Source organism: Podarcis tiliguerta (assembly GCF_965153285.1).
Source record: "Podarcis tiliguerta genome assembly, chromosome: 9".
NCBI classification, from domain to species: domain Eukaryota; kingdom Metazoa; phylum Chordata; class Lepidosauria; order Squamata; family Lacertidae; genus Podarcis; species Podarcis tiliguerta.
The window spans coordinates 30,626,414-30,654,208 of NC_139542.1; the positions used below are offsets into that span (position 1 = coordinate 30,626,414).

Sequence of the window (27,795 nt, forward strand, 5' to 3'; positions counted from 1 at the left end):
GTCACTGGTAGGGACACGTCACCCACGCTAGCTCGCGCCCAGCAGAACGAATGAGAAAGAGGCGCACGCGGCTACCCAACGGCAGATTTCCACCTTAGGGGAATCTTCGCCTGGGAGGGGTTGGTTGGAGAGAGAGAGAGAGAGAGAATGTGTGTGCGTGTGTGTGGCGTCCGCGCGCGAGCGAGCCTTCGCCCTCATAAATTCTTGGCGCTCACGTGGTGCCGACGGAGGAATGCCGCGCGCGCGTTGCGGGCGCTGGACTAGAATATTCTTTTTTGAGGGGGGAGAGAGAGAAGGGGGCTCGTCGACGCCATAAACATGCTTCTGTACTCCCCCGCCCTTTCCCTTATCGATTGTAAAATCAGGGCGGTGAGGCGCTGCTTATCTCCGAGAGGCTCCCTCAAGGCGTTTTTTCAATTTCTTTTGCCTTCACAATGGCGAAGATGCATGAGCGTCGTCATGAGTTGTCAGTGGTATATTGCACCTAAGAACACGGGGCGCTCTGTGCAAATAAAATGAAAAATCAGGTAGGCCCTACCCCACAGACTTGTTAACACTCGCCCTGAGGGAAATGCTGGCTGAAGCAGGCAGAATCTCTGTATCGTCCCAGCTGCTGGAGAGAGGGCTCGTTTTCGCGGGCTTCCTCACAGGCATTGGGGTAGCCGTTGTGAGAACGGGCGCAGGGACTAAAAGGGCGGTTGGACTGACCCAGCAGGTTGTTTTTAATACATAGTGGCTGCATAAACCCTTTTCCTAATGGCCTTCTTTTTAAAATAAGCAACCCCTCCCCCCAAAAATATCCTTCACCGAAATCCACATTTCTTCGCTACGGTATTTTCTTTTAATTGTGCTTCGGATTTTTTTAATTCAATATGTCCCAGTTTTTATTCTTTAACACTGTATTCTACCGTTTTTGGTTTGCTTTGTGAGTTGCAGTTATATGGCTGCTGTATAAATGAACAAACCATGCCAATTTCCTAGTACCCACAGGACATGCTTTGCACACCACATCATGCCCATGAGAAAGCAGGATTTCCTATTTTAACACCCCCCCACTCCAAAGCATTGGTCACAAGCTCCAGAGGCCTTCTGTAAGTGCTTGCTGAAAACAGTTTCTCTTGTTGGTCATGGAAAGGGGCATCCTATTAAGCTAATTCTAAGATTCTTGACCAACCTCTATCTAGGACTACCTCACACTTGTTGCCAGCGCTCTATGGATATTACTGGCATACAGTAAGGGTAGCCCCCCTGTGTACAAACGTGTGTATACACCACTCCCCTAAAAAGAAGTGATATAAGAAGGATGTTTATGTCAGTAGCAGGTGGGGTCAGAATTAATATATTGCAGAAATACATCAGATGTTACTGAACTGCATCTCTTTTAATCCCCATCTAGCATGGCCATAGTTCAGGGATTATGGAAATTGTAGTCATTAGTGTTGGAGGGTACCACAGCTCTGAGCTGTGGAAAACACACCAGGGCTGATATTCCAGAAAAACACTTTCATATGGCAGTGCTCCACACAGAGCCATAATGGTTGAAATGTGCTTACTACAAGGAGTCAAGCCGCAGTCCAAAATAGGTTTACTCAAAAGTAGGTTCTACTGAAACCAATGAAAATTACTTCCAAGTAAATGTTTTGGGATTTAAGCTAAACAATAACAGACTTCCACATCTGACCTTGTCTTTCCAACTTCCTGTTGAGCATATTAATCCATGCTATTTTAAAGCAGACTGTGCTTAAGCAAATATAATGGGTTTTTAAAACTGAAACTACAATAGAAGGAATTCCTTTTTTAATCCACCCAGAACAGAACAGGAGTTTCATTGGACAATGTATTTTATCAGTGAATACCATATTCAGAGTACAGAGAAGAAGGGATGGGTGTAGCTTATTTGGATTTCCTTACCGTTTGGAATGGGGTTCTGAATATGTATAATCCATTCCTAGTTTAATGCCATTTGCAATTTATTTGGACAAAAATGATTATATAGATAAATATAAATGCATGGAAATTTCAGAGAGGTGCTGTAAATTCCTTAACGTTTTGAATGAGGTTTTTTCCTGCTCTTAGTAGAGAATATATAGTTGCCATAAGCAGAACACACACGTGAGAATAGTAATTGGCCAGGTATCAATTACCAATACACAGATTCATCATAAGTATAAATGGTACTGTAATTGTACAGTAATGAAGAAACATCTATTTAGGTTGATATATACAAATGTAGGTGAATTAAGAATCCTTATGTTATCCCTAAGGGGAGAATAAAATTATATACAAGTAGATGATAGCAGTGCTTTTTTTTCTGTGGGGATGCAGGGATACGCATACCCCTAAATATTTTGTGAATCTAAGTTTGGCCTCATTGAGGGGTAGTAATTCAATATGAATAGGAAAATGAGAGTACCCCTAAACTTTTTTAAAGAAAAGTGCTAGATGATAGTATGGTGCAGGCAGGAAGGCCACCTAGTGATAAATTTTCCTACATCTGTCCCAAAAAGGTAATTTCTGTTGCTAATATAAAGACATGGGAGAGTGGTATAGTCCCATTTCATTCATCTCAAAGTATCAGATAGGTTCCCTTACCAAACAAGTGTAGCTCCACTTTATTCTCATGATGCTGGTGCAAGGAATGGATCCAAACCTGGCTTTGAGGACAGACTGGCCACATCTTAATTCCTTTCATGCCAAAACCATTTCTCAGTCTATCAATTTTTTGTGATTCTTGACATGGGATTCTGCTGATATATAACTGATTACATTGATATAGCACTGCCCCTAGCCCTGTGCCAGTACAATCCTGTTGCTTGGCTGCAACAGGTTCTCTTCTCTACGACAGCATCAGTACTATACTGGTGCAAATGGATTTGGGATTGGTGCTGTCCATTTTAACATATGTCATTTAAGGACTGGATAGTTCTGCAATTTTATCATTACATCTCTAACCCATTGCTTTTAATGCATTTACAATATCTGATAGAGGGCAACTCCTTTTTATAACAAAATCCTCAGTTACAGTTAAGAAAAATAATGATAACAATAATGCTGTCATAAATAATACAATTATTTTCAGTTTACCTCAAAATGTAAAATATATACAGTAGCTATACTCCGTTGATAGCAGTCTTTCCAAAAATTAACAAATCTGATTTAAAGTAAAATCCCTTTTGTGAGCATCCCATTCCTTACCTTCTCTACTCTGAACTAAATGTGTAAATGGTGTTGTGTATTACTACATATTCCACACTTCACCCAATCACTTTTATGTGGACCATGTCCATTTCCCCATTTATTTGCCACCTCAGTTTGAGTTGTAATGATTTTAACACCCACCAATTATTGTTTTTCAGCTGGTGCTCTTTACATATATCTACAAGGCAAGGTAAGAATTTGAATACTTTCAAATTCCTTAAGAAGGGCAGCCTGTCCTTCACCTATGTATTTGCATGAAAGGCTTGCCTTGAAATTTTTACGTCTTTTCCAGATAGATTTGTAAAAAAATACTGGTATTGAAATCCAATGGGATTGGGATTATTTATAACTATGAACGTGGAGAAGAGGCCAAAAACCTTCGGGGCGAGGGATTCTGAGATGAGGCCAAGAGTCTGCAATCTGAAATAATGCTTGTAAGCTGCAATATTGTGGTAATGGAGCTGTAAGCATTCCCGGAATAAATTAGATGGGTGGGGTCACACTATCGTTGAAGGAGCAAGTACATAGTTTGAGGGTGCTCCTGGATCCCACTATCACTGGAGGCACAGATGTCTTTGATGGCTAGGAATACCAGTTACCAACTTTGGTCGGTAAATCGACTATGGTTGTTATTGGATCGGGTTAATGACTGCAGTTTTCCATGCACTGGTAACTTAATGGTTGAATCACTGTAATGTGCTCTGTGTGGGGCTACTCTTGGGGTTGGCTGGGAGGCTTTAACTGGAACAGAATATAAGTTAGGTTGGTTGTGGGGGCAAACTACCACCAGCATACAATGCCCTGCATGCAGGATTTGCTTACAGACTGCCAGTCTGCTACTTGTACTCTACAGCTCATGATTCAGGTGGTAGCCTTGTTGGTCTGATGCAGTAGAAATAAATAAAAAAATTAAAAAATTGTCCAGTAGCACCTTAGAGACCAACTGAGTTTGTTCTGGGTATAAGCTTTTGTGTGCAAGCACACTTCTTCAGATAACTGAAGATATCTGAAGAAGTGTGCATTCTACAGCTCATAACAAGGTTACTTGAGAGGCTGCCTTATCCCTATATACCCAGTAGAGGAGTAGGGGTTTTAGCTTGGCTGCCTCTGTTCTGTGTAACAGCATTCCTATTGAGATAGGACAGGGACCCACTATGTGCATTTTTAGGAAACACTTGTAAGATATTTTTGTCCCAACAGGCTTTTGTAAGATAGATAAATGGGTCTTTGGTATGAGTGTCTTTTGAATGGTTTTAGTTTTGTTTAAAATTTATCGGTTTGCGTGCATGTGTGTTTTTAAACCATTTTTGCTGTTTTTATTATATATAATTTTGAGACAACTGTTTAATAAATTGACACAAATAATGATGACAAATAATAACATTGTATGTTATTATGTTGATCTGATTTTTAAAAATACAGATATTCAAAAGCACCTGTACCAGAATCAGATTATTGGGGCATATTTGTACCAACACAACTACACAGTCTTTATTTATTAATCACCTTCCACACAGACATGCCTCTAGGCAATGTACAAAATAAAATAGAACCAGCCAAAAAGAAGGAAACCCCAGTTAAAAACAACACAGAAAATAATAGCAGATGAATTTTAAAACAATACAAAGTAGACACCTATGGCAGCATTGGCTTTATGGAATGTGTGGTGTATGTGTCACCTGTGTTGTGTGGCTTCATGCTGCAGGGCTCTGAAAGGCAGCCTGCTGTGATTACTTTTTCCTGCGCCAGGCTGGAGTTGGGGAGATGAAAAGAAGGCCCACATTCCTTTGTTATCCAGATATGGTAAGAGAAGACTTGTGGTGCAGCCAGTTTTAAAAAATGAGCTGTAATGAGCCTGAAAAGTCATGAGGAAATATATGGAGGCTGTTAGAAACATTTGTCTTAGCATCAACACCACATGTGGTTTGTAATGTTTGAAAGGTGTGGACATGATTCCAGCAGCCTCCAGCACACTTCAAAGTGTGCTATTCAGCTTGTCTCAAATTTACTTGACTATTGTACTTCTCATTTATTTTGGAAGTCTAGAGGTTTTGATCCCAACATACAGAAAACCAGAAACGATCTGGCTGCTGCTATACGAACACACACACACATACATATACATATACACACGTTAAGAAATTTCTTCGCATAGAGCTGACTGAACATAACAACAACTTGGTCAGACTGTCCTGTACTTCGTTTAGGAACTCGTTTGTCAACTAATGGAAAATATGCTAATTGTATGGGTGTGGAAAACCTTAATTGCCTTACCTTGCCTGTATAGTTGCCTTCTCTTAATTCCATTCGTAAATTAGGAAGAGGCCCACATGAAGAATGCTTCCCCATGTGAATGAATCAACATGTTCACTTTAGAAACATACCCAGTTCATTCTCAAACTTTAAACTAACCCCTCCCCTTCCCACAAACACATTTATTTTGAAGCTAGATCCAGTAATTTCAACAAAGCCTACTTCTAAATCTTAAAGATGATGTTTTGTCTTTTTCAAGACCAGACTCCTTGCCACCTTGTCTTCTATAATAACAGCTCTTTTCACCCTCTTAGTGAAAATAGGGGCTTAACAGAACAGGTTATCAAAACTGGAGTGGCATAAGGCATGATTTCATGCTTCTGGTAGACACACCCTCCTTATCTGACTGCACAGAACCAAAGGATCTACTGCTGCCACACCTCCTGCTCAGGAAAGGCAGTAGGTGGGTGTGCACTTATCTTATTACACATTCTCCTTGTTGTTCCAGAGAGTAGGCAGGAGGATGAAACAAGGCAGGGAGTTAGCATACATGCACTGACTTTGATCTTTAATTACCAGGCAGTATTTTATTAAAAAAATCCATAGCACACTATGGCAATTTCCAAATTTGTATAAATTTCAAGTAGATCAGCTCCTTGAGATACTCCATGAAGATGGTACACATATTTATATTTTTTTCCACCGAACCCACTGAACTGCTCTTTTACTGTCTTGTGTGCAGCTCTGGTTCGCCAGAAGCGGCTTAGTCATGCTGGCCACATGACCCGGAAGCTGTATGTCTGCTCCCTCGGCCAGTAAAGCAAGATGAGCGCCACAACCCCAGAATCATCCGCGACTGGACTTAACGGTCAGGGGTCGCTTTACATTTACCGATTCTGTCTGAAACACACATACCTGCTTGTAATGGTTGGTGACATGCACAGCTTTTTTTAGGAGATCAGCCAAAGTTTTTTAAGAGGCCAGAAAAGTTGTTGAACTTCTTGGGGGAATTCTGCCAACATTTGCTTAGCTGTCTTTTTGCGGGACTCATCAGAGCACATCAGAACCTATTTGCAATAATCACACCAGACTTACAATAATCAACCTCTGTTTGAGAATCAGGAGAATATTTTCCAGGTTTGGGGAAGGGTGTGGAATCATATCCAGACAGGCATACAGCCCAAACTTTTGCTTTTAGAAATTCACTGACAAACTCACAAAAGAGCAAGGTAGAAATAATATTGATAACATTTTCCTCCATTTTTATGCATTCAGGATATATCCCCTGCTAGGAGAGGGGCTTGTAGGAACCACATCCACACACCTTTCATGGAAATATCCTGGAATAGCAAATGGTCCAGATCTACCTGACCTGACTTGCCCAGCCCAGCAGCTGCTGCGGCTTCTAATGAATGAATGTAGGGAAGTGGTTAATACAGAGTTTGTTTCAGGCTTCCTCAACCTCGGCCCTCCAGATGTTTTTGGCCTATAATTCCCATGATCCCCAGCTAACAGGACCAGTAGTCAGGGATGATGAGAATTGTAGTCTCGAAATATCTTGAGGGCCGAGGTTGAGGAAGCCTGTTTTTTTTCAATAAATAAACAAGCCAGCCACTATTTCTCCACCTAATCAATCAATCAATCAATCAATCAATGCAGAATGATTAAGTAAAAAATAGATATTGGTTAGTGAAAGAGACTCATAGTTGCTTGCTTGCTTGTTGTATCTCTGGCAAGGTCATAAAACAAATACTAAACCAATCAACAACAAAAATAGCTCTGCAGAAAGCACACTGTAACTCCTCTAGTCTTCAGGGAAACAGCCCTGACCTTGCTGAAAACCAGTGTATGGTTCTGGTAGGCTAATACTAGCACATAAGGCTGTTTCTGAAGCAGTTCTGACTCCTCCCATGTCTGCTATAGTAGTTGTTCTGGACTGGTATCAAAACAACAGATGGGGGAAAAGCTTTCCTAATAGGACTGACTTTCTGGCAGCTCAGTCAGTCACATGGTTTTTCTACTTTGAGACATGTGAGAGGGACCAATGTGCCATAGCTATACTTTTGAATTAGGGTTGTCTTGAGTAATTTAGGGAGCATATGGACAGAGCTTCCTGCTGCAGTCATACCACTCCCACTGAAGCAACACCATCATCTCCATTGGGTCGTTCATTTCTTTGATGCATCCCTCTCTTCTGTGGAGTATCAGAATTGCACAGATATGTTAAAATGCCACCTCATCGGCACCACTCATGTCTCAAGTTTGCAGAACAAGACTGAAACACAGCTATAGTACTCCCACCCTCCAAAGTCTAACTCTAAGAAGCTTTTCAGTTTGAGCAGTTTTTAAACTCTAGAATAAGCTTTTCATTTAGAATAAGTTGTACAAATATGTCTTGTTTAGTTTGATGCTTAAAATTAACATTTTTACTGTGTCTGTATACAGTACTAATGTACCCCTCACTAGAGGGCTATGTGGGCCAAAAGTCCTATAAACAGACAAGAAGAGGTTGTTAACCTTGCAGTGTGCTAACTGTCAAGTTTGCTAACATATATGAACAAAACATGACTTTGAACAAAATCATAACAGTTAAAGTTGTGGAAAAACGGTCCTAGTCACCATTCTCTAAATGCAAATCATTTGTCAAACTATAACCTCTTTCTCCTGTCCCTACTTTATGCTAGTTCATAATATTTTGATGCAAACGTTAGAGAACATACACCAATCCTGCGTAAACGTCTGATTAGAGGACAGAAGACTGAAATATCCTCCTTCTCTTGTCCTTTTGTTCCCTTGTCCTTTAAAGCACAAACATTTCCATTGCAAATATGTTTCGGCATGTGTGAGGCAAGGCACTTTGGCTTAGGCATTTCTGTTTAACAGTTGCTGTCTGGCAAAAATCTGCTGTTTTGTCAAGCTCCACCCAGTGGTTGTGTAAGCCAAACACATCCCCCCCCCCACAAGAATTAACCAGCTCCTCACCGTGGGATGCCTTTTTGTACATTCATGAATGTATTGGAAAGTTGTTCAAATGTAAATTCAGATTGCAGGCTCTGTGGGACAGAGACTTGCTTTTTCTTTTTCTTTTGTAATTATGTTAAAGCACTAAGTACACTGATGATACTAAAAACAATAAAGAGGAATGTAGGTGCTCAATACATACGGCTATATTGAAATTACATTTGAATAATGCTACTTTAGGTTTTTGTCTAGGGCTTATTTAAGAAACTGCATGTGCTCAAATTTCTACTCCCGCACAACTATTAAAGGTTTCCCTTTCCTCTTTTGTACTACTTATTCCTTATCATTAGTTGCTTGGAGAAAAGTGCCAAACATTTACCAGACTTGGATGACATATTAAGCCATAGTTAAAAATAAACTGTGGTTTAATGTGCTGGTGCATGTTCTGCTCATGGTTTGTTTGGAGAGAACCAAATAATAAGCACTGGTTCAAATGTAATGCAAAGCCAGACTAACAATCACAGAAAACAACTTCATGGAGCTGGGTCACATACCAAAATAGAATGCTTTATACACTATCATAGGTTGACACATCTATAGGACTAGAGGAGTAGTGCCCCCCCCCCCAATGTCTTGCTGCCTTTTTCTGGTAAAGGAAAAATCCTTGAGATTTTTTGCTTGTAGTTTAGGGAGGATATTTGCATTTGACAGTATCCCTCTCCCAAACCCCCAAACCCAATGATATGAATGAAGATGCAAATGGGAATCTAGAAACACAAGCATCCAATTTGTGCTGCATATGCACGTGCAGTTGTACTTATATTTTCTGCATGCCATTTTAATGAATTACAGGTCCTGTTTGATGATTAATTTTGACTTACAGATCAAACAGATCGCAACTACAGGCTTGTTTACCTCCAACATAATCCACTCACATTTCAGAAAATCAAGTCTAAATGTAGGCTTGCATGTTTCCCTCCTGTTTACAGCTTCAGTGGTTACTAAAACCTGAGAAAATATATAGCAAAAAAATTGCTTTCTATAGCAGAGTTTGCATACTCACTTCTACTGTTTATCTACCTGGACAGGTCTGCACAAGTTGTGATCTGTCAAGCTGAACACTGCCCACCACCAGTCATGCATGGCAGCTTGATCTACTTCATAGTCCTTTCCTCCTAGTACCCATTCTTAGAAAATCATTGCCTCTATTTTATCCCTATTTTTGCCTTTTGGGGACCCCTGGTTAAAATATTGTTATGAGTTTGGGGTGGGGAAAGGTAGGCAGTATGCAGAAACATTTCTAGTCCTTGCATCTAGCAATTGTTAAAATATAAGCCCGGCTCACTTCCTGTTGAGGTGATTGTCTGTGTAATGGGCCACTAAGGGAAACAAATGATAGGGGCTCTGTGTTAGACGACAAATGGGTGAGGCACTCCCCCAGTTCATGGTTAGTTTTAAGACAAAAGGCCAAAGTAGAGAGATCAGTTACATGAGCTAGAAGCTGGAAGAGAAGCGGCAGGCTGGAAAGGCAGAGCGAGAGCCATGTTTGATTTCTGTTTCCGTTTCTATTATTTATTTTATTATTTATAATAAATACACACCATGCATTTAAAGCACCCCCCCCCCGAATCCCAGGAACTATAGATTACCCCCTCATGGAGCCCTTAACAAACTACAGTTCCCAGAATTCTTGGGGGGCGTGGGCTGGGGGAAATGTACTTTAAATGTATGGTGTGTACGAAGCCATGGTTTCTCCAATCCAAACACTGCTTCTAGGCAAAGCAGCTCCAATGCATGGACAGAGTTTATGTACCAGTGAGAATTTTTCTATTCATTCCATTGAAGAGTGCTGAAATCAGTGGCCAGAAGAATGCAACTAAAGGTTTGCTTTTTCTGTTGATATGGGTGAAGAAGCCCAGATGTGCAGGAAAGTCTTATGGGCACCCAAACACCTATGATTATGAATCAGGGTAATGTAGAAGAAAGGCCTAAGCACCAGGCCCATTGAACTCAGACAGACCCAACAGTTAGTAATCTTTCAAAGACTGGAATGTAAACTATTGCATCATCCTAACAGAGGCTGGTATTTGTATGCTTAGGGGTACCTTAAGGCTTATACAGTGTAGAATTCCTGTACGGTACTTAGATTCAGTGTTTATATTATGACAGATTGATCCAGATTTTTCCCCCCTTAAGGTTAGAAAGTTCTGAGACTGTTTTGCAAACTTTTTGTCATGAAGATATGCATGCAGTCTGTCTACTTATTAGGAAAAGTACAAATCGAGAAAAAAAGCATGTGGTAGCTGACTCATAACTTGGCCTGAATATCCATCATTTTTGTTTGGACAGAACATGCTTATTTACTGGTAGCTATTATGCAGTTTCTCAGTTGCATTTTTGGTCGCTTGTTAAAGTCAGTCCTGGCTGGAACTGCAGCAGATATTTCTACCATCCTAATTTCTTTATGCCTAGTGGGTGGGTGTTTGGCTCTTCCCCATGCTGCAGATAAACAAAAAACTCTATTCAGTAGATTAAGAATATATGCAATATAACTGCCTTGTGAATCATGGCACCACAAGATTTAAACTAGGTTTCCTGGGTTACCCCAATTCCACTATATATGTTCACCTGAAAGTGAAAGCCGGGAGGATCTAAAACGTGTTTTGCTTTATTTTTAAAATCCATTTTAAATTAAGATTATACTACACATTGTCAAGATTTAAGGCTATAATGATATTTCATTTGGTGATGTGACCTGGTGGATATTAGGTGAGGATTTATTTCATGTGTGTGCCAACACCTATCTGTTGCCAAAGGAAGAAACTTCCAGCTTGCCTAGGAAGTCTCCTCGTCTCATTAAACTAGAGTGGGCAAGGTGATAACTTCCAGATCCTCACTAGTATGGATACTTCTTTTAGTTAACTGTTTAGTGGACTCTGTAAATAGCAGCTGAAGGGGTGGGGGAGTTAACAGGATTAAGATCTCAGCATACTCCATGCATATGTGTGTGTGTGTGTGTGTGTTAGTTACACAAGGGATGATGGACTTCAGACCCACTAGAATATTGATCTCCAGCTGGTGGGTCAGAACCTACTACTGAGTAGTGGATCGCGATGCCAGTACTACTAAAAAATAAATATATTGTTTAAAAAGTAATGTTCATGGGTGCTAGACTCCTCCAAATTACTGGGTTCCGTAAATGTTAGAATTTAATCAAGACTTAGAGTGTTAAAACTGTGCTAGACCTGTGTGTATTTAAGAGTTGTATTAGACACTTCTAATTTTCTGTAATCAGCATGTGTCAAAAGCTGATTCAGCCAAGCTGGTGCTTCTTGGGATGTGTCAAAAGCTAATTAAGCCAGGACTAGCTTCTTGTGCGAAGCTATGACCTGTTAAGACAGTGGTTAGCAAACTTTTTCAGCAGGGGGCCGGTCCACTGTCCCTCAGACCTTGTTGGGGGCCGGAATATATTTTGAAGGGGAAAAAAGAGCAAATTTCTGTGCCCCACAAATAACCTAGAGATGCATTTTAAATAAAAGCACACATTCTACTCATGTAAAAACACCAGGCAGGCCCCACAAATAACCTAGAGATGCATTTTAAATAAAAAGACACGTTCTACTCGTGTAAAAACAAACTGATTCCCAGACCGTCTGTGGTCCAGATTTAGAAGGCAGTTGGGCTGGATCTGGCCCCCGGGCCTTACTTTGCCTGCCCATGTGTTAGGACAACAATGTGTCAAAGGAACTCACCAGAAACTCCTCAATAGATAAAGTGAGAAGCAATGTGGGCGGGAGTAGGAGGTTAGGAGTGATGTGACCTAGAGAGCAAGGGAAGCTGCAGAGCAATGCCAGGGAGCCATGATTGATTGCTGCTGGAATCGAAGGCTGTAGCTATGGAAGAAGCAAGACCCTGTTGGAGTGTAATGCTGTGAACGCCTCCATCAAAGACTCAGCTTGTATATATGTGTAAATTAACCATATAGCACAAAGACACCACAATCCCCACTGTGCCTTATTTCCAAAAGGAAACATGGCCCTTGATAAGTGCTCCTGGAACCCCCTGGGATGTCACACCGCTCAGAGATTTGGGTGGTGGTGTGTAACAAAAAGAAATGGATCACCAAGTGCATATTTAGGCAAAAATTCAGTTCCAGGTTGGAAAAAGTTGAGGACTAGTGCTCTTAATTATGTTGGACTACAGCCCCATCATTCCTGTGTCCCATTGGTCATGTTGGTTTGGGCTGATGGGAGTTGGAGTCTTGCAACATCAAGAGGGCCACAGATTCCCCATCTCTGTTTTAAACTCTTTAACCTTGTGATATGAACTCCCTGAAACCACCCCCACCCTTGAAGCAGGACGGGAAGATGCTCTTGGGTACACTCACAACTAATTTTAACTGACACACAGCCAATCTGGCTTTGACAGAGATTGACTGAAATGTTTGGCAAAATTTTAGCTGGGTTTTTCTATTAAATAAACATGTGTGCATGTATGTGTGAGAGTGCTTACATTTTGCATTCAGGACCATGTCTTGCAGCCAACAAAAAGCAGTGGGGGTGGGAATGAATAAAAAACAAGCAGGGTTGTAAATATGTTTCAGAGTTCTGCCAATGCCACAAACTACTCAAGCTTTATATCAAACAGAACTTGATATATTTACCACTCTTCATAAAATTACTTTTTAGTTTTCTATGCATGTATTTACCTTCTTCAAGGTATGAATGAAAGCCAAAAACACTGTTGTATACAAACAGTGATGTAGATTAAATTAAGGCCACGCCAGTGAGATCTATAAGTATCTTTGAGCAGAACATATGCCATCAAATGCTGTCAAGATTATGGGCAGTCTTTAAGCAAGTTGATAAGCAGGTTACATGCCTATAAAATCAGGGCAAGGGAGGAAATTACCCTGAATAAAAAGCATGATACCCTGTTCCAAAATGTGAAAAGATTGTGATCTGGGAAATCTTTAGATAAAACGTTCATTTCTCATTATAAATATAAAATATGAATAGTCTGAGGTCTGACCAAGATTCTTAATACCAATAAGCATTACCTTTATAGCAAATCTTTAGTTGTGTCATTCCATGTGATAGGGGAGGATCCAGTTAATGTGGAAATAGGAGCTTCCCAACGGGATTGGGTGAAATGCAACACAGATTTGTTCTTCATCAGTAGACAGGTATGCCTGAAAATATGACTAATGAGTTCAATTCCTTACCAACTTTAGGGACCAGGATGATGGGAAACATGCTTTTATTTCCCCATCAGTCTCTTCAACTCCTGCCCTATAGTGTATATGACTCGCCCATGACTGTTTTTTAAGGTTAAGGGAAGCTGAGGCATGTTGTTTTCACCCCCCCGCCCCAGTTTTCAAGTTTCACATACACATACTTTAAGGGTCTTTTGAATTAGGATCATCAGGCATTGGTAACACTGCAATCTGGCAGATTTATCCAGTTACTTAAAATAGGGATAATTCTGGGCACTCATCATCATCATCATCATCATAATTTATTTATACCCCACCCACTCTGGGCGGCTTCCAACAAAACACTAAAATACAATAACCTATTAAACATTAAAAGCTTCCTTAAAGAAGGCTGCCTTTAGATGTCTTCTAAAAGTTTGGTAGTTATTTTTCTCTTTGACATCTGGTGGCAGGGCGTTCCACAGGGCGGGAGCCACTACCGAGAAGGCCCTCTGCCTGGTTCCCCGTAACTTGGTTTCTCGCAGCGAGAGAACCGCCAGAAGGCCCTCGGCGCTGAACCTCAGTGTCTGGGCAGAACGATGGAGGTGGAGACGCTCCTTCAGGTATACTGGACCGAGGCTGTTTAGGGCTTTAAAGGTCAGCACCAACACTTTGAATTGTGCTCGGAAACGTACTGGGAGCCAGTGTAGGTCTTTCAAGACCACTGTTATATGGTCTCAGTAGCCGCTCCCAGTCACCAGTCTAGCTGCCGCATTCTGGATTAGTTGTAGTTTCCGGGTCACCTTCAAAGGTAGCCACACATAGAGCGCATTGCAGTACAGTGGTGCCTCGCAAGACGAAAAGAATCCGTTCCGTGAGTCTCTTCGTCTAGCGGTTTTTTTGTCTTGCGAAGCAAGCCCATTAGCGGATTAGCGCTATTAGCGGTTTAGCGGCTATTAGCAGCTATTAAAGGCTTAAGGGATTAGCGGATTAGCTGCTAAAAGGCTATTAGCAGCTTAGTGCCTTAGAAAAAGGGGGTAGGGAGCAAAAAAAACCCCCCAGGAATCACAAGACATTTTCGTCTTGCGAAGCAAGCCCATAGCAAATTCGTCCTGCGAAGCACCTCCAAAACGGAAAACCCTTTCGTCTAGCGGGTTTTCCGTCTTGCGAGGCATTCGTCTTGCGGGGCACCACTGTAGTCCAAGCGAGAGATAACCAGAGCATGCACCACTCTGGTGAGACAGTCTGTGGGCAGGTAGGGTCGCATCCTGTGTACCAGATGGAGCTAATAAACAGCTGCCCTGGACACAGAATTGACCTGTGCCTCCATGGACAGCTGTGAGTCCAGAATGACTCCCAGGCTGCGCACCTGGTCCTTCAGGGGCACAGTTACCCCATTCAGGACCAGGGAGTCCTCATACCCGCCCGCCTCCTGTCCCCCCAGAACAGTACTTCTGTCTTGTCAGGATTCAACCTCAATCTGTTACCCGCCATCTATCCTCCAACCGCCTCCAGACGCTCACACAGGACCACAGCACAAGAGGCATTGCTAGCCCAATACTCAGCGTTTTGGGGACAGTGGTTCTTCAGGGTTTCAGACAGTAGCCTTTCCCCACTGTACTCAGAGATGCCAGGTGTTGAACCTGAATCCTTCTGCATGCCAAAGCATGTGCTCTTCCACTAAGCTATGACCCTTCCATCTGTAAACAGAGGGAGTGACAATAATGTTGGCATCCGTCTGTCTCAAAAGACAATGCAGTGTACCTCTGGGGGCAAAGTCAAACCCCTGAAGAATCACAACTGTGGCCACAGAGACCATTTACTTGTAATTTCTGTCTCCTGTGTTAGAAGAATAATGTTGGTACAGTACATACTAATTTTACTATGTTTCTTTAGATGCACCAATGTTTGTAACACATGTTTGTGAAGGCTCTGGACTCAAACACTTCAGAGTGATCTGACTCAAAGACTTCAGTGATCTGAGTTCGTCAGGAATAGTAAGGAATGGTAAAATATATTACACGTTGGAGGGTGCACTATCTCTTTGGAAAGCAAAGTTCCAATTGATATAACACAGGGAAGTGCATCCTTTACATATTTATTGGTTTACTTTTCAGTTGGATAATAGCTTGGTAGCTTTCTGTTCATCTGTTTTCTTTACCCTTTAGCTGTTCCATGAAGTTCAGCTAAGGGCAAATTGATATGTCATGTGTTTCCCCCATTAAGAATGTATTTGTGCTATTTTCTCTACTTCTGCTTTGTATCTTGTATTTATTGTTGGATGGTGTCTCTATTGATTTTGTGAGCCATTTGGAGATTTTTGGTGATAAAGAAAAGGCCTATATACAGGTGAAACTCGAAAAATTAGCATATTGTGGAAAAGTTCATTTATTTCAGTAATTCAGCTTAAAAGGTGAAACTAATATATGAGATAGACTCATGACATGCAAAGCGAGATATGTCAAGCCTTTATTTGTTATAATTGTGATGATTATGGTGTACAACTGATGAAAACCCCAAATTAACAATCTCAGAATATTAAAATTTTGTGAAAAGGTGCAGTAGCTATTCAATCCATAACACCTACAGTGGGTTCCTGAGCCTTTAAATGGTCTCTCAATCTGGTTTAGTAGGAAGCACAATCATGGGGAAGGCTGCTGACCTGACAGTTGTGCAGAAAGCCATCATTGATACCCTCCATAAGGAGGGAAAGCCTGAAAAGGTAATTGCAGAAGAAAATGCGGAAGGGGAAAGTGTGGAAGAAAAAGGTGCACAAGCAGCAGGGATGACTGCAGCCTGGAGAGGATTGTCAGGAAAAGACCATTCAAACGTGTTGGGGTCTTTCACAAGGAATGGACTGAGGCTGGAGTTAGTGCATCAAGAGCCACCACACACAGATGGATCCTGGAGATGGGCTTCAAATGTCGTATTCCTCTTGTCAAGCCGCTCCTGAACAAGAAGCAACATCAGAAGCGTCTTACCTGGGCTAAAGAAAAAAAGAACTGGTCTGTTGCTCAGTGGTCCCAAGTCCCCTTTTCTGATGAGAGCAACTTTTGCATCTCATTTAGAAACTAAGGACCCAGAGTCTGGAGGAAGAATGGGGAGGCACACAATGCCAGATGCTTGAAGTCTAGTGTGAAGTTTCCATAGTCTGTGTTGATTTGGGGAGCCATGTCATCAGCTGGTGTTGGTCCACTGTGCTTCATTAAGTCCAGGGTCAACGCAGCCGTCTACCAGGAGATTTTGGAGCACTTCATGCTTCCTTCTGCAGACGAACTTTATGGTGATGCTGACTTCATTTTCCAGCAGGACTTGGCACCTGCCCATACTGCCAAAAGTACCAAAACCTGGTTCAGTTCCCTTGGGATTACTGTGCTTGATTGGCCAGCAAACTCGCCTGACCTGAACCCCATAGAGAATCTATGGGGCATTGCCAAGAGAAAGATGAGAGGCATGAGACCGAGCAATGCAGAAGAGCTGAAGGCTGCTATTGAAGCATCCTGGTCTTCCATAACACCTCAGCAGTGCCACAGGCTGATAGCATCCATGCCAAGCTGCATTGAGGCAGTAATTCATACAAAAGGGGCCCAAACCAAGTACTGAGTACATATGCATGCTTCTACTACTCAGAGGTCCAATATTGCTCTATTTGCAATCCTTGTTTTGCTGATTTCATTGAATATTCAAATTTTCTGATATTGTTGATTTGGGGTTTTCATCAGCTGTACGCTGATGGAGGAGACAAGGCAGGCCCTGGATAGCAGCATTGGAAGAAGAAAATAAACATGGAAGGCAAACTGTTTACATTCCCCAAGCAAAGCTACCTAGAAATGGAGGGTTGTAGCCAATGTTATTCCTACTCAGAGTTGTCTCATTAAAAATAATTGTCATGATTATCTTAGGCCCATTATTTTCACTGCGCCTACTCTGCCGGAACAGAGCTCTGGTGAGCTCTGATTAAAAAAAGGCACTGGCTGCTGGTTGTATTTACATTTTCAGAGACAGTTCATCACCATCATTCCTTTGTTCCTTTTATGTATATACCTTGTCTGTTGCTTTTGACTTGACTTTACCTCATACCCTTAATTCATCTTGGCTGGTTAGGGCTGTGGCCTTAGGAGACTTGGAAGGCTGCATTTGGCCCCTGGGCCTGAAATTCCTTGTCCCTGATTTAAACCATGGTTAAAAGTGAGGCAGGAATATTTCCACCAAGTGAAATTGAGAATGAAGGTCATATACTAAGAACCAACTAAATTATCTGAGTACCATTCCTTATACAGTCAAGGTGGCAGCACCTGTGCACAAGAAGGCAATATCAGCAAGTTTGGGAGAACCTCAAGGTTGGCAGAAGTACAAAAAACTGGAAGACAAAAAAAATTGTAAGGTGGGCAGCAGCAGAGCAAGCTGATCAGGCGCCGGGGGCAGTGTGTGCACCCAGGGGTGGGGCTAGCCACCCGTGGGGCGGGGCCAGCCAGGGTAGGACGCTCTGCAGGGCCTCCAAGGAGTCTGCCTGCCTCCCACTCAGCTGCCTTACAGTTGGGGGGGAGGGGAGGCAGTGGGCGGACCGTTTGGGCAGGGTGGAACCTGCATGCGCCCAAGACACCGCATCTCTCCCAGGCACGCTGCAGGCACCACGATGAGTACCACCCGGCATTTTGTCTCCCCCCTCAGTGGTGACACCCGGGGTAGACTGCCCCCACCGCACACCCTTCCTCCTGTGGGGTGGGTGAACACCTTGAAAACATCCAAATAATATATTGAAAATGATGGATATTGTGCTTCCACCAAATCCAAGCTGTCTCTAAAAGACATGTGCTCTGAGTGCTGAAGATGAAGGAAAGGGAAAGGGTGACACAGGATGCTGTCTTATTTGAGTCAGACTGTTGTCCAGTCTAGCTTAGAATAGTCTATATCAGGCTTCCTCAACCTAGGCCCTCCAGATGTTTTTGGCCTACACCTCCCATGATACCTAGCTAGCAGGACCAGTGGTCAGAGATGATGGGAATTGTAGTCTCGAAACATCTGGAGGGCCGAGGTTGAGGAAGCCTGGTCTACATTGACTAGCAGCTCTGCAGGGTATCAGGAGTTTTCCCCAGCCCTTCCTGGAAACTTCAGGTATTGAACCTGTGACTTTCTGCATGCAAAAGCCTGAGTTCTGCCACTGACATGTCCCTTCCACATGACAAACAAAGCTTCTTTTATATGACAACGTTGAATGCTGCACACAGTTTCCTCCAATTTCATCAGACTACAGGCGCTGCAGCATCATTAAAAACACGCCCACTATGTTTTAATGATGACAGTGGCAATGAGAGGAATAATTCTAAAGTAATTGTGATGAGGGATATTTTTGGGTGGCTTCCTTTGAGAATTGTCATTAACAGTCTTTTTTGTGCATTGTAACCTTGCCAGCATCTACATGCCATCATTGTGTGTTTTGATGAAATCACAGCCAAATATATATTTTTTATATTAAAAAAGCACGTTAGTCATTTTGTATTTGCTCCAGTGAATATAAGTATGCAGTGCCATGCAGAGAAAAGGGATATTCATTTTATTCCCTACTTATTTCATATTAGACAACACCACATGATGAGAAGAACTACATTTTCCTGCCAAGTGAGAAGTGCTATTTGTGCTTCAGCTGAGTCCTCATTTTTCTTCTTAGAAAAAACTTGAAATATTTCTGGCAATACATGAAATGCCCAGAAACACACAAGTCTGGTCATAAACAAAAAAAGAAGAAAAAGACCAGCAACCCCCACCCCACCCCACCCAATGTCAGGAAACTATAAAAAGTGATGGAAATGGTAGTTTCAATTTTTAGCATTTTCTGATAGAACAGATTTGGGTAACTGAAATGTGCATTTTGAAGTCCAAGCCCAATTTGATATTGGTAGATATATTTTCTTCAGTAAGATAATATTTAAGCTTTTTAAATAAAATAAAATAAAATAAAAAATTTTTAAGCTTTTAAGGGAGATTTGTCTCCTTGAATAACCCAAATAGTTATTCATTAACTGACATGTGATGGTTTTAATTTGCAGTTTTAGATTTCTTGTTTGTTTACATAGTTTGGGATCAGTTTCAATATTTATTTTGGCAAACACGTTACTTAATATCTTAATAAACCTCTGAGTGCTTCCCTGGCATAGTAAAAAATGAGAAAACTCTTTTTCATCTGCAGTTCACTATTTCTGTAATTACTATCACTGTAATTTCACCTTTGCTTTTTGTGATTAAGAATGAAATAGGGACCTTTAGAGATTTTACTACAAGGGTGTACTTTAAGTTTGCCACAGTCAATAGTGTGCAATATTATAATAATCCCTTTCCTAGATTTTTGGAAAGGACCCCAAATTCCAAAGATTGACACAAATATTCTATATTTTATTATAATAATGTAAATCAAATGGATACATGACTTGGATATACCACAGCTTTGCTCCAGAAAGAAACATACTGTTACTATACTATGCTATACTGTATTATACAATAATGCCGGAAAAAGTTTTAACCAGAATTTCAGACTTTCTTCAGACCTTAGAGCTTGCTTATATACAAACAAATAAAAACATACAAACAAATAAAAAAGATAACTAAGTCCTTCCTGGAGGAGAGTATTGTTGAAATTCACACTGGCTTTCATTTCAGATAGAGACATACTTCGTAGTGCAAAATTATAATCTGGTCATCTTCTCTCTTTCATTTTTAGACTACTCAAGTGACTTGTCTATTGTGAAGGCCTCTTCCCCCGCCCCTTCCTGTTCCATGTTTTACGCATTCCAGTGCTATTTTCAACCTCTTCATTTTACTGAGATTGCTCTGTGTAAAATTCCTAATGAGCTCCTATATGTTAAGCTGCAAGGACTTTTTTCTGTTCTTTTTCTCTGTGAACATTCTTCAGCTTTTGATCCAGTTAACTATTCTGGTTTCTTAGTGACAAAGTAGAGATAACAGTGGAGTTATGTATGTTGCTTATGTATCTGTTCTATCCATGTCTAAATCATAGTATAAGGCAGTGGTCTTCAACCTTTTCTGACCTGGAACCCAATTTTGACCTAAACCTGCATTGGGGATCCATTTCTTCTTCTTTTTTACCATATATTTGTATGGTAACAATGCTACTGTAGAGACCCACCTTAGATCAGGTTGGGACCCAATAGTGGATCAGAACCTACCAGTGAAGACCAGTAGTGTAGAGATTTTATACTGTAGAAGAGACTTAGCACAGTGGCGGAGCTCATGTTCTCCATGGATAATGTCCTGGTTTAAATCCTTGGCATTTCCAGGCAGACCTGAAACAGGAGTGGAGAACCTTTCGCCCTCCAGATCTTGCTGAACTAAAACGCCAATCAGCTCTAGCAAAAATGACCAATGGCCAGGTATGATAGGAGTCATAGTTCCTCAACATCTGGTGGGGGCAAAGGTTCCCCACTCCTGCTGTTGACAGCAGCTGCACTTCAAACTTTCATCTTATACTATGATGATTATTATGCTATCTTGCTTACCAGGTCTTCTTGTAGCTTAACTTAAGTGTACTGCTGTCCGCTCTTCTGTCAACTTTATTAAACTACATAGAAATAAAAATTATGTTATGCTTCTATCAAATACCATTGATTTCAATAGGACTTAAGAGTGACCAACTGAGTCTGGCTTCAACCCAGTGACTTCACAGAAATGCAATGCCTATTGATGGACTTCAGGATAATTAAAGCCCCTGTTACTCCAAACATTAACAAACATTAACATTAACAAACATTTGAATTTCAGTCATATTTCCTGCTCAACTATGAACAAGTTCTACAATTATGTTTATGATAATTACATTCCAGACATTATGATGCTATGCTGTTAAAATACAAGTCTTAATAGAGTTCCATTTTTAAAAATGTTTTTGCAATAAGCATCCTGGAAGCTACAATCATATTAATTACTAAGTTAACACTCTATAGTTCTTTTCACTTCCTCTTAGTCTCACCTGCATGTGCAAAGAGTTCCTCCTCCTTCCATATCTCCTTGCTGTTTGTGTCATGCTTTTGTAAGCCTGTGAATAGAGGCCTGTTCATATTACTTATGTACAGTCCCTAGTAGCAACTGCTGTCTTTGCTACTACCTTTTGGGGTGGAGGATGTTTTTGTTTTTTGTAGATAGAACACCTGCTGCTCAGTCACAGCTGTGGTAAAATACTGGATCTCTCCATTAATTTCTATGGGCAACTAGTCTCTGCATTTTATTTGTTTACATTTATATGTCTCCTTTCTTCCATAAAACTCAAGGTGGTATACATTGGGATCTCCCAACTAAGTACTAGACTAATTTAGCTTTAGTTAGATCACTGAGTTATGTGCCTTCAGACCATAATCAGTATGTAAAATTATGTAACCCTTCACAAAACAATTCATGGCTATGTGTACACTAAAGAAGTACTGCAGTCTAGCATCACAGCCTCCCTTAATTTCAAAACGTTGCCTGTGTTTTCAAAGTTACATTTTGAAAGTTATGTGTCCTAATCCCATCATAATAAAAGGATTTGTGCTTTCAAAACCACAAGCAGAATTTTGAAAAAGTAAGGTAAAGGGTCTGATATAGTCATCAAAATAATCCATAGTACCTCACGCTCCATGAAATATGGCTATTTAATTTTGAAAATTACCTGCATCAGGGATATTCTTGACACTAAAGGGGTTGCCTATGAGCTAATATTTGAAAATGAAATGTTAACAGACTGAAAAGACCAGGTTTCAAAATGACATACAAGAGTGTTTCCTAGTTACAACAAGCCTTGACAATTCCTTGGAATTTTTCTTATAGAAGAATAGTTTTATTACCTGGGATTGGAGAAAAGGGAATTGCATTCCTTAATTGATAACCTTATCTTAGTAGAGCAGAGGGAAGGGTTTCAGAGAAGGAGGAGGAGAAATTATTAGAACTTGGAGAGGGAGGATGTTATGCATTGTCCCTCTTAAAGGATACAGTGACAGTTTGGATCTGGAGGAAAACAGGCTGTCCCACATGGGGTGGGTGGGGCACAGCACATCTTCCTGTGCTCTCTCTTTGTCCGAGGATGTGTGTCTCCATCTTCCCCAGAAACAGAAAGTGAGCCCCCATCCCCTCTGCATCATGGAAACTAGCAACTGAATAATTAGCTAAGGGACTTTTAAGAAAACACAGCTAACATTCCCAAGGAGGTGTAGGAAACTGCAGTGCAGACTTTGCCAGCCTGCACAAATACTTTGATTGCCTCAACCCTCTGCTGAGTCGTTTCTCAAAAACTAAAGTGAGGGGGTGGGACGTCAGCCAGCAGCGCCCAGTGGGTGCTATCTATGATACTGTCTTTCCTGACATCTGCCTAAAGAGACCTGACTTTGCTTGACTCAGCTTGCCTGAAAGGAACACAGTTTTACTGCTTCTACTTGCTATGTGAGCCCCAAGGCCCAGCAGAGCAGGATAATGTTATCCCAAAATCAGGTGTTTTTAACGGAGTACTCTCAGGGCCTACTCACAAAGTTATAGTATGTATAGTCACTAGAGGGACATAGCTGGAAAATAGCTGGTTCATGGTGGCTCTCAATTTGTGGCATGCAGGTTTGGTACGCCCATTACCATGAACATCATCCAGCTTTGGAAGACAGCTGCAGACAGAACCTCATCTAGAAGGTCACCACATCTTGACCAAAAAGGTGAGGCAGGCTCAGGTCTGGGTAAATGTGATCACAATGGATTTGCATTAAGTTATTAAGTTCAGTGTTTCCTACTGAATGAAAAAAAGTACCAAAAAATCCTATTGCTTGTAGCTATGTAGTTGAGTGACCAGAACTGAACTATGCTAAAATTTCATTCACATCTCTTTTTTGTAATTTAGTAGCTATACAGTGGTACCACGGGTTACATACGCTTCAGGTTACATACGCTTCAGGTTACAGACTCCGCTAACCCAGAAATAGTATCTCGGGTAAAGAACTTTGCTTCAGGATGAGAACAGAAATCGTGCTCCAGCGGTGCGGCGGCAGCTGGAGGCCCCATTATCTAAAGTGGTGCTTCAGGTTAAGAACAGTTTCAGGTTAAGAACGGACCTCCGGAGCGAATTAAGTACTTAACCCGAGGTACCACTGTATTTTGCTTCTGATTTTCTGTTCACATCTCCTTATGTTAAGTTTGTCTTGTTTTCATTTGTTTGCCGGTCTGGCCTGCTTTTTTGAGGATCCAAAACTTAAGATATGTTTCGGAGTATTTTATAGCTTCTAAAATAGGATGACTCTACAGTAGCAGGTATTATCTATGATTAGGAATCTTATATATAGCAAGAGATGTTGTTCTGAAAGTGGCCAAAAGGTGGCAGGAAAGGAAATTCTATACACTGCAAGAATTTCCAGGCACATAATCTACCGTACTCCACTGCTGCTTTTCACTATCTAAATGATAGGAAACAAAACAGCTCAAAATCTCCACTGAGCCAATTTTAATGTTACTTAAGATCACTTGAATCTTAGAATCCAGCAGTTAGAATCCACAGCAGTGTTGCTTTATATGCATGCCATTTAATGCAAATGTTACTCTCCAAACAGACAGCTCAGTAGCTCATAGAAGAACACTTATCCTGTCCTGTGCTTGTGTATGCTAGTTCCTAAACAGCCTTGCACTCTGCTTAACATACCTTTGCCAGTTCAAATAAGAGATGCCACGGTCCTAAGGAATGGGGGCAGAGGGACTCTTTAATAACATTAGGTCGCAGCCAATTAAGTAATATTTAGGATACACCCATTGAAATCAATGGACAAGATAATGTTTGGTTTATAAGGGGTGGGTTGAACTTCTAGGCATCATCCCAAGCGTTATACGGTTATTGTATATATAAAAAGCAGTTTCTATGAATTAATTTTCTATGAATTTTCTATAAATGAAAGCTGAACATGCATTTCTTCAGGGTGGCACACTTTTGAAGGCCCTACAACATTGTGGATATGGTCCTGCATGTGCCCTTGACCTGTGGTAATACCTCTTGCTTGCCTGGATGGAGAGGTGTATGTGTAGAAACCCTGGCTTTTGTAAGCTGGAATGAAGCCTACTGTACAAATGTTAAATCCATCTTACATCCATTTTTAAAAATTTTTTTTGTCTCTCACCTCACCCACCAATGTCATGTGGCCCTTGCGCTGGAACTGATTTCCCATCTATACAGTTCATTTACAGTGTTTAAGAAATGAATAGGGAAAGTGGAAAATAAAAAGCAGCAATGCCCTTTTAAGAGAATAAAATAAATAAAGTTGGAGGGGGAAAGGGGGGTGATACAGATAGGCTGCATCAGTTTGAGTTCCTTTCCTTGCATCCGACTGCACTGCTTACAGTAGTTCTCCAAACAAAAAAAGTAGCTTGTCAGCTTTTCTGCATGTTTAAAACAAATTAGACATGCATCCCAAAAGGTGTGCTGTGATATTAAAGTCCATTTTATATGCTCTGTGTAGTTTTCCCCTGTGGGCACTTGTAGCCATATGTATACTTGGGAAGGAACAGCCAGTGTTGATTCCTTTGTAAGTTATAGGAAGCTGACATGGCTGAAATCACTTCAAGAGCTGGGGAAAGACTGGAGGATATATCATAAGATCAGCCACAAGCTGTGCTTATGAGTAAACAATATTAATCCCTTTAGATCGGTTTATTAAAACCATTTCCTGAAGACACACAGAACATAGTGTTTAATGAAAGTGCCATTCCCATTGAGTTATGAGTGCCTGCCTCCATGGTTCAGAATAATTAGCTGTTTCTTTATTTGATTTCTCTGAATTTGAATACCTAAGGGGAGGAGAGGCATGCAGAATGGGCCCATTGAAACTAGCTAGAAGATAAGCTGGGCCAGAAATGACAGGAAATGAATAGGATATGCCTCGAGATAAAAAGGAGTTCCTAAAGTTCTTCTGCTTACTCCCTATTTCAAATAAAAGAGGTCAATGCAACATATGGTTGTGCTCCTAGATCAGGTGTTGGGAACCTCTGACCTGTAGGTCAGATGTGGCCTGCTAAGTCTTCCCATTTAGTCTGTGAAGCCATTTACTGAGACCACAACTGCTTGCTCCACACTTGACCTTTTATGTGATGTGGGGGGGGGGGGATGCTCTTGCAGAAAGCAGGATTGAACTCCCCATGTATTAGCTGATGAACAAGGAATTCCATCCTGCTTTGTGCTGTATCTCCCCTGATTCCATAGGCCAACTTTGACAGGTGAGTGGGACCTACCTGTCAATAACCTGACATCAAGATTGCATCAGATGATTGATAGGTGGAGGTCCTGCCCACCTGTCAAAGTCGGTCTTCTGGGGTTGGGGAGATAAAGATCTGTCCCATTAGGCCAAAAATAGACCAAAAACTGCTTGCTCCCCACCATTGTCCTATATACATAAGTTTTTTGCTCAGGGTGGGGCAACAGCATATAAAAACAAATGTGAATGATCCAGTCAAAATTAAGAAGTTCCATAATATATTTTAAGCATATGCTAGATGGCCAAACTAGATGTGACATTAATTGCCTGAATGTCGTGGGATCAGGACTATGAGGGGAGGGGGAATTTACCGGTAGTCCTCCCCACCCTGTGCTGTGATACTGGGGGGAGAAACCCAGAGCTGCTTCTTGCATTGGGAGGAAAGTCTCCATTGAACCATTAACTTCAGATTGATTTAGCCTGCTGTATGATATTTGAAGTTTTAGTCTTATTGTGTTGGGTATTCCATACATTGCTTAGATATAACTTTGATTAAGCGACATACAAATTGTATGTATGTATAAATCCATCTATCCACTGCTGGTTTGGGAGGTGTTGTAAACGCATTAGCCACAGTCCATGTATATTCTCTATCTATCCTGTTGTTTCTTAGGAAATACAGCTTTGATCTGCAGAATGACCTAGCTGTGTTTTAAGCTGGCAATGTGTACACAGCCTAGGTTTTTGGTTACTGTTTACTGCAAGGCTATATTGCTAGAGTAGACCTAAAACTAGGCTCCTATAAGCTTATCACCCTTAAGATCCTGCTCCTGACACACACACCCTTCAGCTTCTGGCATACCATGCCTTTGTTGGGTCCCTGTTAAATTAGTTAAAGAAATTAAATAAACAAATGGATGACACTTAACTTAGATGCAGATGGTGATTGGTCACTGAGTCACTTGGCATGCTAAGTTCCAAAGTTGCTTGGCATTCACTACTCTTAATGACTTGAATATGGTGTTATTGATGGCCAAGTGGACAGCACTCCTGAATCATTCTAGAGAGGCCAGATCTGAGACTCATCACCAGCTGCAGAGACCAGTCCCAAACCTCTCTTTCTCTTCATACTGCCTACAAAACTCCCCCTTTTATATGTCTCCTTCAAGCAATGCATCCAGTTGATTAGTAGTCCAATTTACCCCTGCCTGAGTCACCTTGGCCATAAGCTATGACAGACTCCTAACAACATACAATTCTAACTGTAGTTCTTTATATCCTTTATGGAAAAGATTACTGATTTGCTATGCAAGTTGCTCATTGATTTCTCCAAGGGCTTTGTTTTGCCAATACACACAGTAGGATATTGGTACAATTTTGCAGGTTTTTATTATTATTATTTACAGCTGCAGGTACTCAGAAATGAGTCAATTCATGAATAAAGATGTTGAAGTTACAATTAATCTACACAATCTTTTACGGAAGAAGGTGAAATAAGTGATGTTTTCTAAAACGATTTTATTCTCATCAGATCATCTTTCTTGTATAAAATAAAGTTCACAAATCTCAGTTCTGCATTGCTTTGTGAACAAAAAACTAAAAAGCCCCATTTACACTGCAGAAGCAGCTGAAGACACAAGGTATAACTTGCCAGAATTTTTCTGGATACTTTTAGGGGCCCTAGAATAGAAACCACCAAGGTGAGCCAACAGGGCAGATATACTTGCTGCCACAGCTTCCTAATTGTTATTATTACTCCTAATTTGTGATCTCCGTTCTTAATTTGTATAGATTAACACTGTGGATCGCATTTGTCCATATTTTCTGTTGTCATCGCTTATTTTGCATATGAAACAAAATCTCAACTGAGAATTGTAAATGTCAGCTGCTTGTGAAAAACTGCTGTTCCTCAGCACCTCCCTAATGGACTACTCACTCTCTCATTTTAAGGACTGCGGAAATAGACAGTGAGCTCTTGTGCCAGAGTAACTA

General features: G+C 41.1%; 2 protein-coding genes across 10 annotated transcripts in view; one reads left to right on the top strand and one right to left on the bottom strand.

The window, feature by feature from the left end:
• MFSD8 (major facilitator superfamily domain containing 8) overlaps nt 1-27,795 on the bottom strand; it is a 114,090-nt gene that overhangs the window by 82,898 nt on the left and 3,397 nt on the right. The window lies entirely within an intron of this gene.
• JADE1 (jade family PHD finger 1) overlaps nt 26-27,795 on the top strand; it is a 153,893-nt gene continuing 126,123 nt past the window's right edge. For 2 of the 9 annotated variants that reach the window (XM_083457223.1, XM_083457232.1), the window contains exons 1-2: nt 109-527; nt 3,357-3,388. Coding sequence is in view for 2 of the 9 variants with exons in the window: in XM_083457228.1 (XP_083313354.1) it covers nt 516-527; nt 3,357-3,388; nt 23,195-23,289 (139 nt within the window). In the remaining 7 variants the exon portion in view is untranslated. Of the gene's footprint in view, nt 528-3,355; nt 3,389-4,903; nt 5,002-15,535; nt 15,604-23,194; nt 23,290-27,795 lie in introns of those variants that run through there. The other 7 variants (XM_083457217.1, XM_083457228.1, XM_083457234.1 and 4 more) reach the window with 7 other exon arrangements.